Below are 10,171 nucleotides of genomic sequence, written 5' to 3'. Positions count from 1 at the left end.
ATTTTTCTTTTTAGGAAACCTTCTGACTCGACTCGGATAAAAGCAGGAAGAAAAAAACCTGCAGCGTTTGCCTAGCTGCATCAGAGTTGCCTGTCTGCGACAACGTACTCAGCACTCATCTTTACAGTGACCGACAAACAGAAATGATAAGCTGCAAACCTGCAAAGCATCTTCTCTAGAAAGATACCCTCATTTTGGATGAATGTTCTCACAGTCCAGGAGATTGATTTTTTGTGAGAAAAGATTTTGCCATTTTTTTGTTTTCATAAGAGGCAGAAAGGACTTATGGAACAAGCACTTTGAAACTGAAGCTTATACAGCTTGACAGCCCTTGGGCTTTTATAATAAACATCCCCATGCAAACTGCATTTTCCATTTTATAACCTCATTAGATACAGTGAGCTAATAGATAATTTCCTCTTGAGATGGCACTGTTTTTTCAAACTAGTCAACAGGGTTTTCAGACTTTGCTGTGGAAATGTCGTCTGTTCTGGCCTGTTTCAAGATGCCAACAACTATTTGCTGTCTCTTTCAGCATCCCTAATAGGGAAAAGGTTAGCTATTTCAGTTTTATGACGTCTTCCAACACTGCATTACCAGTGGGTTCCAAAAGAACTGATGTATTTCCTACCAAGAAAAGGCCTGAAATTAATTCTGAAGAAAAACATGGATGGGATGAGGAGACTAAAGAAATATCTGAAGGGAAATGCCACTTTTCTTCCTCTGTTGGAGCTCCAAAGAAACGTTTAATGAGTCATGTTCTGTCAAGGCATAAGTTTACCAACATACAGCCTCCAGAAAAACCTTTGGAGACTGAGGAATGGAACAGGCTGAGGGAAAGCTTTCCGTCGCCTGAAATATTTGAAGAAGTGATGTTTAACAGTATGGTGAGGTGCAACAGCCCCATTGATGTGGCTAAGTCCTTACTGACCCATGTGGCAAAGAGTAATGGTGACATTCCATATAATTTGTTGGTCAAATATCTGGTATTATGTGTCCAGCAGAGGCAGACTTCAGAAATTTGTGATGTGTATGATATAATGAAAATCAGATTTAAGATTTTAGAAAGTGGGGCTTACAACATTCTTATCAGGGGGCTGAGTAATTCAGATCAATGGAGAATGGCTTTGACTCTTTTGGAAGAAGTAAAAAAGATTATGACTCCCTCACGGACAAACTATGAATCCTGTATCAAAGCAGCCAGCCGTCATCAAGAAATGAACCTCGCGTTTGAACTTTACCATGAAATGTTGGCTAAGGATTTGATCCCAACCTTGGATGTCCTGCAGGCCTTTTTTGACTTAAGCAGGGGTATGAAAGGTGCTGAGTTACAAAAAGAGCTGTTTGGTATCCTCTTATATTTGAGAGAGAACCAAATATACCCTCACAAAACATTTATGCGGAGTATAAAGCTATGGTTTGAAAGGTAAATAATGTTTCAATAGCAAGCTCCAGTTCATGAGGATGGGATTCAGATTATTCTCAGATGAACACTAATAAGATCCCTCAACATCTCATTTTGGTTGTTGTTTCTCCATGAGAAACACATTGTCATGAAAAGATGCATTTTATTTTTGCTCCCAAATTAGTGTAAAAGTGTAAAATTCTTACTGACTTCAGCTTTTCTTGTAAGATTTTACCTGTTAAATATTACTCCTTGGTACAGAAGGTGGGAAATTGTGGTGGGTCATGGCTGTCCAAAATATCCGACTTCATCTCTTTCTGGGGTTGGTACATAAGGAATATATATTGACAGGTATGAGAGTTTTTCCTATAATCTATCAGAGTGTAGAAGTAGTTATTTGAAAATTAGATAGTTTCTCTCTTTAAAGGAAAGAGGCAGCAGATTTAGCTTGGGTTAAGTGAAGATTAAATGTTGACTTTGTATAGAATAATAGGAGAGGAATAATCTTAATAGGAGGCTCTTCATTTTAGCACAGTATTTAGCGGGCCACACAGTTTCTTTTCATGAGTAGCAATGGTCAGACTCTGCAGATTACAACCAGTTATGCTGTGCGTGCACAGTGTAGTTCACCTGAGCCCATGCATATTTGTCTTGCTGTTGTATGTGAGCCTGTCTATGACTTTTTTTTAAACTGTTGGCTTTGGTTTATGTAAGCTACACAGCCATTTTACAAGTTAGTCTTCCTGGATGGAAAATATGGCTGTGGGAATGCAGTACCATTATTAGAATGGCTTATACTGCTGTCACCCTAGCTATTTTCTTTCCTGGGAATAGCTAGGGAGCAGCCAGAGTAGGCTTCAATCGAGATGAACTGGTTTAGTGGGTGAAAATCTGTCATGGGGTGCTATTTTCCCAGTGATCAGAGAAGGACTTACCTGTAGGTGTGCGCTGCATGTGCAGGAAACTTAACATAGTAAGTCCTTGGCAAGGAGACTGCAGAGGTGGTCAGTGTGTCGAAGAGCTATATATTGCCTGTGGCAAACCAATGCTGCAAGCTGAGGCTAGACAAACTGCTGTTTGTATCTTTAATACTGTATTTGACTGTTAGAATAATTTGTGAAAGGCTGTGGTAGACTAGTGTTTTAAGATCAATGTTGGGTCTTTCCCTAAAGGAAGTAGTGTTTCAAACATGAAGAAGAAACAAAGTCCGTAATAGAGGGATGAAACTAGGTGATCAGTTATCCCATGTGGCTTTTTATCTGTGAACCTGTACAAAATGCTCAGTTTCACCTGTCTGTTCCAGTTGCTAGTGCTGAACTTGTATATGCTGGTGGTTGAAGAGAAATAAGCAGTTTACGTGGAGTTCCCAAAAAGAAATAGAATCTGATAACTTCTAGCACTGTTAGTCTTACAAAAACAATGCAGATTAGGAGGTAACTTTTGCTGATAAAGGAAACTGATGGTACAGCAAGCACTGAAGTGCGCTCTGTGAATGTAACTGAATAGGTTCTAGTTTTAAAAAATTATTTTTCTGAAGAGCAGACCAGCACTGACTTCTAGTAGTGAGTAAAGCCAGATCCAATACAGAGATCTGAGAGTGCAACAAAGAATCACAGTATTTTCTGTTGCCTGTTGTCTTTGTAAGAAGACTAAAGAACCACTATGTATGAGCATGAGAAATGGGAAAGGAGGGCAGAAGCAGGATCGTTATTCCAAAGCCCATGGCATATGTGAATGTGCAGCCTATGATAATAAACAGTGGCAAAGGGAGAGATGTCTGCAATTGCATGTTGTCATGGGTATTCCCATTCTGTAACCTATTCTGGTTTGGATCTTGTGGGCAAAAAGGAATATTTATACCAGCATGATGGCGGCTGTGGTAGTGGTGGTGATGATGATAATGATATGAAGTCAAAGAGTCTCAATGCAGCATTTTGGTTTAGGGATATCTTTCTTAATCTCTCGGGACAACATCTGCATAGAAATCTTGATTCCTGTTTTCCCATCTGGTTTCTGAGGTGCTTTATGAATGTGTAGGGCAGCAACTTAAAAATTGTCAATGCAGCCTCGTTACTTGTAGGGTTCTTAATATTTGGGGACAACATAAACTGGGGAGGTTGGTGTTAGTTCTCTGAATGTTGTTAAATGACCGTTCTTTATATAATATTTTCAGGTGTTGCTAAATTATACATGAATCTTTGTATGATTTCTTTGCAGGGTGGATGATTGATTGGTCTTTTATTTCTAAATGTTGACCACAATAGAATTACTCTTTATCTGTAATTCAGGTATTGTTAAATAAGAGCCTAATGTTTTTATTTATCTTTCCCTGTGTACACATTAGTATACCAGGAGGGAACTGGAGAGGACATCTGACCAACATTAAAGACAGGTAAATAGAACATTTTATTTAAAAGTGAGGTGTTGTCTTTGATTATTCTATCTTGAACTCTTCTTTCATAAATATAAAAAATAGCTTTCCTTATATAAGAAAATATCTTAATACTTGAGAATATGAACCTTTGTTGTATACATATCATTTCCCAAACTCCGGTTTCCAGCTCATTCTTGTGCATTAAACAAGACACAACATGCACAGTTGGAAAGGAATTATACTAAGCAGAGCCAAGACAGGAGACCACAGAGAAGAATAAGACCTGCCATTTTACTGGGTGGCTTATTTGTTTACTGTTTAGGAATTAAAGACTTACTTTTTTGGTTGGCTTTATAATACCATTGTTTAACAGGATATGTAACAGAGCAGCTTTGGTGTGGAAATAGATGTCTTCTTGAAAACTGATACTATTCGTGCACTGCAATTAATTTGTACAGATGGAACAGTTCTCCCTTCCCACCTGATTTTCAGTGAAGACAAAATGATTCTTATGTTAGGTTTTCACAGTGATAACTTGGATATGTGTTTCTATTACAGTGCAGTTTTCTTGATATCTGTAAATTCCTATTTTATATGTTATTCTCTTTGAAACCCAGTCCTGTGGTTTTGCAGCAATTTGGCAACTATAAATGTATTAATTATAAGATGTCTGCAATGGATTATGGGTTTTTTTGGTGGTCTATAAAAACAGACTGTGTTGCATACTCTGAATTAAAAGCGCATGCAGTCTGCTGCTTTTGACATCCATGAAAGAACAGCGTAAGTCACTGTCCAAAGAGTAGGGGTTGTTCACTGTAAGATGGATTATTATTTTGTATGAGACTGTGTATGTTACTATACTGTATTATAATTCACCAAATTCTAGATAACTTTTTTCATTTCAGCCTTCAGAGTTCAAATTCTAAAGTTCACTGTCTTGGTTAAGAGGCAGCTTGTTATCTTACTGTCTGTAAACTCTGTTGTAGACATTGAGAGCTAAACTAACTTAGATCACCTCACGTTTTATCATGAATTAAGAATCCGTGAACAAAGTGGTGACAAGGTGCTATATGGCATTTATTTTGTGATAACTGTATGAACACTTTTATTTTGAAATAAACAAGTTGGAGGTAGCCTACTTGGATAAGTATTTGAATGAAAAAAAAGAATATAATTTTGTTGCATTTAAATTAAATGGCTGCTGGCAGAAAAGATCCTTAGGATTTAAGAAAGAAAAAAAAAAGTTTGTTGGTTTTGTTGGGGTTTTTTTGTGTGTGTTTGTTGTTTTTTTTGTCCTAATCATAAAGGACAAAGCCCTTAAGGTATCTCTGAAACTCATGTGGTGGTTGTTACTACACTCATCTCTGCAGTCAGCATTAACTGATGTCTTAAAACATGAGTCTTGAGTTAAATCCAGAAGAACTATTTTTTCCTAAACTGGGTTTGACAATTTAATAGGCTTATTTGTAGGTTACTATGATTTTGTATAAATACTGGCAGTTATATCTAAGATGCTCGTATCCAGGATATTTTCTGCTTCCTCTAGCACTGAGCTCCTAGTTTCTTTGAACTGTGATAGTCAGAAGCTTGAACCCCCTGCAAACAAACCTTGAAGTCTGCTGACCATTTTTCTTTGAGAGTTACAAAAGCTTTGGATTTCCAAGGTCAGCTATAGAAAGCTGCAGCTCAGGCTTTTTGAGCCTGTGTTCAAATTACTGCAGCATGTCTGACTTCATGCTTGATGCGTAGGTGCCATGATACTCCAAGTCCATCTCAGAAATGTCCCTCAAAAAAGCAGTTAAGTGGTCAATTATCTGTGACGACAGCTATGTATCTATCCTACAGAGGTGAAAGCCTTCTGTGTGGGAATTTCTTGGCATGAAATCTTGAAATGATCAATGAGAAGTTATAAAAATTGCAAGGTAATTTTAAAGATATGGTTGCAAAAAAGCAGCAGTTAGACTAAGGGTCCAGTCTTGCAAGATGCTGAGTGTTTCTTCTGCCTGTTTTGCCTCTGCTTCCTTTGGAAATCCACATTGAGAATTCACAAGAAGAAACTGGCTTCAGGAGCTTTGATTGTTGATAGGTGGTTGGAGTGGGTTGATTTGTTTGGGTATGGGGAGGTTTGTTTTTTTCAAGTGATCTGAAAGTGGTCGTTGCAGAAGGATCCAAGTTAACTATGGGACAGGTCCTTAAACTTTAGGCTTAATGGTTTTGAAATAGTCTTGTAACAGTTCATTAGGCCTTTCTTCTCTGTTGCCAAACTGTGAAGTTCCTTAATGCTGTTAGATGTATTTAATGGTAACTTTACAGCTATATGAGCAGCCAGTTGCATTGCTGACATTAATATGTAGGCTAAGCCTGCAGTGGCCACAGTGGGTTGAGCAACTGGAGTGTATTGTTTGTATGCAACAGTGAATGTCCATTGTTGGGATTCCATGCATAACTTTTTTTGATTCAGTAAAGTCACACTCAGCATTGCAATTAAAGCAGTTTTGGCTTATGGTATGTGCATTAATGTATACTAGATATAAATTGGTGGGAGAATTTAACATTTCTGATTGCCATGGTTTTAGAAAATTACAACGACTTAGCTTTGGCATCTCTAGGATATCTCTGTGGAGACAGCCAGGGGAAAATAACTTGTTCCATTTTAACACTTAAAGCTCAAATCCTACAATTCAGTTCTGGGATTGTGCTTGTGAAAATAAGATATTTGGATGGATTTAGAGAAGAATGGTTACTCCTTCAGTTCAAACTATGTCCAGCTGGGTGAATATAGGCTTCTGAACAGAGAATGGTAGAAAGGAAAAATGTGAAACATCAACAACATATCCTGCATATAAGAGAAGCTTAAGTGGGAGCAGGTGGCAAAAAAGTCATTGTTCGTCAGCCAGGAAGAATGAAAGACCCATTCAGACTAAGCATCATTTTATTGCCTGCTGAAGAAGCTACTAGATTCTACTTATTTTCTTGGCTGGAGTGTCCAGTCTGGTGATGAAGGTGCAAGATGGATCTCATGTCTGATATTCTTGGCAGAAGTGCTTGAGAACAGACATGACTGACTGTGAATTTCCTTAGTGTATGTTAATGTCCTATCTGACCGTTTCTTTTTCCCTTTTCATGTAGTTATTGATAAGTTAAGCTTGGAAAAATTTCTAGGTTTAACCCACAATCAGAGATGCAAGTCAAGAAGTGTACCCATGGAGTCTGTGTATATTTGTAGCTCATTGGTTTGTCTTTAGAAAGTGCATCTGCAAAACTTTCAGATAAGTTTTTTAGGGGGAAAAAAAAAGGTTAATGTAGTTCACAATTCAAGCACAGAAATGCAGGTTGTTTTGTCTCAGTCCTCCACTGTTAACCCCACCTTACATGCTGGTTTTGTGGTGGACCCAGAGGTTCATGGTAGTGATGCATGACATACATTTTTGACCTGTGTATGGAGCTGTGCATTGTGTTGATTATGTGTTTAGTTTACAGGGGCTAACAGGAGAGACAACTAGGAAAGAAAAGAATGAAAAAATGGGACATGGAAGTGATGACAGTTCCCGTTTGATTTCCTTCAGACTGTGTGTTAGAGCAGAGGTTGTGACTGTGGGACATGAAACAACAGAAAAGGCTCGATATTAAAAAAAAAGATGTTTGTTCTTTCTCTTAAGATAGAGTTCTGGGGGATCATACAAAAATCCAGAGGTGGCCACGGAAGTTAGGCCTGTCTTGTTTTGCATCTTGGAATTATGTGCATGCTGTGCTAGCAGGCTGTAGGAACAAAAACCTGACTCATAGCAGTTGACATAGTTCTTGTGGCTATGGTTTGTTTTGATTGCCTTTCCCAGTGCTGGGGAGTTTTTGCAGCACTTTACATAAAAAGTTGTGCCTCTTGGCTGGCACCGATCTGTGTGTTCTCTGTAGCGTTGCCTCACTCATGCTGTTCTGGAAAATTTTTCAGGATCTGCTATGATATGCCAGCACTCTTCTTGAGGAAATTAAAGAGTTTGAGGTCTGTTTTTTCATATCCCCTATTGTTCTATTCTGTAATCTTTTATGATGGATTTTCAATCTCTTTGTATTCTCTTAGTATTAAAAATATGCATGGACAGATCACTGGAGAGTTCTTGTGTGTGTCAGACAAAACAATGTATGATTTGGGATTTGCAGAACCACAATTGTTACTATAGCTGCTGCCCCTGCAACAGGGAAACTTAAGAGTACTGTGAAGTGGACAATGTGAATGATAAAGGAAACTGCCCCATTGCTGCATGCAGTCATACAATCCCTGAAACAGCTGTGCATGATGGAGTGGGGTTTCTGGCTCTGCAAAATGATCGCTAAATGATGGCATTGGTTGACTGTAGCTGCAGAGCTTTTTCATCTGCAGCAATCTGCATTCCTAGATCCATGTGATGATATTTAGCCCATGCTACAGAACAGGAACAGAAGTTTCTTAGCAATAAAGAAACAAGTAGTGATAAATCAGCAGGAGATAGCAATGTAAAGCTGCTTTCTGTTTGGGTGCCGTCAGCTTGATATTAGAAAATCTCTGGTGAAATTGGGCATTGTACAGACATGCAGTGCCAGTGTGACTTAGTATTGCTGAGGGCTTTCAAAGCAAACTTTCTGTCTTAGTCACATTCTGCTTTCAGTCTGTTCACTTTGACCAGCTTGGAGAGATCTGAACAAACAGTGTTAGCCTAGAAATAAGGGGAACTCTCATAGCAAAAGACAAGCAGCACAAAGAAGGCAGTCTCACTTGTTATTTGCTTTTCCAACCATACAGCAGATTTATGTTACCTTTTCTTTCCTTCTTTTTTTTTTTTTCTTCTTTTGAGCAGGGTTATTCCCACACCTGTGACAGGTTTGGTTATTCCAAACCTTGACAAACCAGGCACAGATAGCTTGTCTTTTTTGTAGGAGCAGTCAGTGGCACAATAATGGAGTATTTCACTGGTTCATTTTCTTGTTGTAACACTTTGGAGTGGATTTATAGCTAGACCAAGGCTCTGTGGCCTGCCTGCTAGCTTCAGCTACTATGGCTACAGCTACTTCATATGTTCCGGCCAGGCCAGTGCAACTGCGTCACCTTCCCACATTGAGGTCTGGCCTGTATGTACTCATGGTGACTTTCCTGGTTAGCAGGGAAACTTCCAAATATTAGAGATGTGGAAATTTCTGGTAATGCTGAGAGTTGAACTCTGATCTCTCAAGGCATAAATAAATGCTGGTGAATATTTAAATACTCTTTTTTTTTTTTCTCCATCCTCTCATGCAGAGTTCTAGTCCTAAATCCTCAAATGTCTCTAGAGTTAAATCTTTGGTCCTGATACCACTAAATCACATAGAAATATTTCTAGTGACTTTAGAAGATTTTGGATGCATCCCAGAAAGAGTACAACAAATTTTCTGATGATTGTACTGTGCTGGAGTTCTTGTAAAGAATTGTGCTAATACACAGACACTCAATAAGTTAATAAAATTTAAGGTATTTCTTACGTAAAAGCCTTTATCCTTTTGTTTTCTTCTTTCACTGTTATTACAGCGGACAGTGCCCAGTTTGCAACCATCAGCTGGAGGATAGTGACCTCACCGAAGAGGAGTATAATAATCTCAGAGAAAGAATAATAAGGGATGTGATACATGGAACTGACACTTTTAGAAAGACAAGCCCACAGGTAGGTCTTGCACGCTGTCAGGTTAGGAGGGTAATATGCAATTAATGTTCAGATACTTTGAAAACACCACAGATCTTTTTTTCTTTGCTTTAAACATTGATAGGCCATTAGATACTGAAGTATGCTATGTATTTTTCAGTTGTGTTTATAAAATGGGTCTAAGTCTTGACCTCTTTCATATTGTCTTTCTTCTTATATTTTCAGTCAGCTGTTAATGGATACTGAAATAATTAATTATTTTTTTTTTACATTAAAAATGTAAAAACTATGGAAATCTTCTAATCCTTCAAAAGCTAAATTTTAAGTATGAAATAAAATGCAGTAACTAGAACAAAATAAGACATCTAGTATTTCGAGCTTGCATAAAAGTAGAAGTCCTAGTGTTTCTTAAGTTCAGTATCGTATCTAAAGCTTACATTTATGTGCTGAATACTTGATTTTTCAGTTGGGCAGCTGTTTGCCAGAAACAATAAAGAACCGATTATCACTTTGTTCACTCAACTTTCACAACCCACCAACCAACAAACTACCCCTCAATTTTAAAGATACGCTTTCATATTTATAATTACAATATACATCAGGAGTATCAAGCTTTTCAAAGGTCATTGTAAACATATGAGAGGGCATAATTCCCAGACGCTATAATATATTGCAGTTCTATTTCTTACTCATTGTGTGGAGATCAGTGGTTCAGCAATAGTAATACAGAATGAAGCTGAGCTC

At 38.0% G+C, this 10,171-nt stretch overlaps 1 protein-coding gene across 8 annotated transcripts in view; it reads left to right on the top strand.

The window, feature by feature from the left end:
• PRORP (protein only RNase P catalytic subunit) overlaps positions 1-10,171 on the top strand; it is a 54,647-nt gene that overhangs the window by 715 nt on the left and 43,761 nt on the right. For all 8 annotated transcript variants that reach the window (XM_075030280.1, XM_075030279.1, XM_075030273.1 and 5 more), the window contains exons 2-4: positions 15-1,426; positions 3,750-3,797; positions 9,316-9,448. In XM_075030280.1, coding sequence (XP_074886381.1) covers positions 426-1,426; positions 3,750-3,797; positions 9,316-9,448 — 1,182 coding nt within the window. In that variant the 5' untranslated portion in view covers positions 15-425. The remainder of the gene's footprint in view (positions 1-14; positions 1,427-3,749; positions 3,798-9,315; positions 9,449-10,171) is intronic.

The sequence above is a fragment of the Buteo buteo genome, chromosome 6 (assembly GCF_964188355.1).
Source record: "Buteo buteo chromosome 6, bButBut1.hap1.1, whole genome shotgun sequence".
In the NCBI taxonomy this organism is placed as follows: domain Eukaryota; kingdom Metazoa; phylum Chordata; class Aves; order Accipitriformes; family Accipitridae; genus Buteo; species Buteo buteo.
Note: the sequence above shows the minus strand (reverse complement) of the source record. Positions and strands in the feature narration are given on the sequence as shown.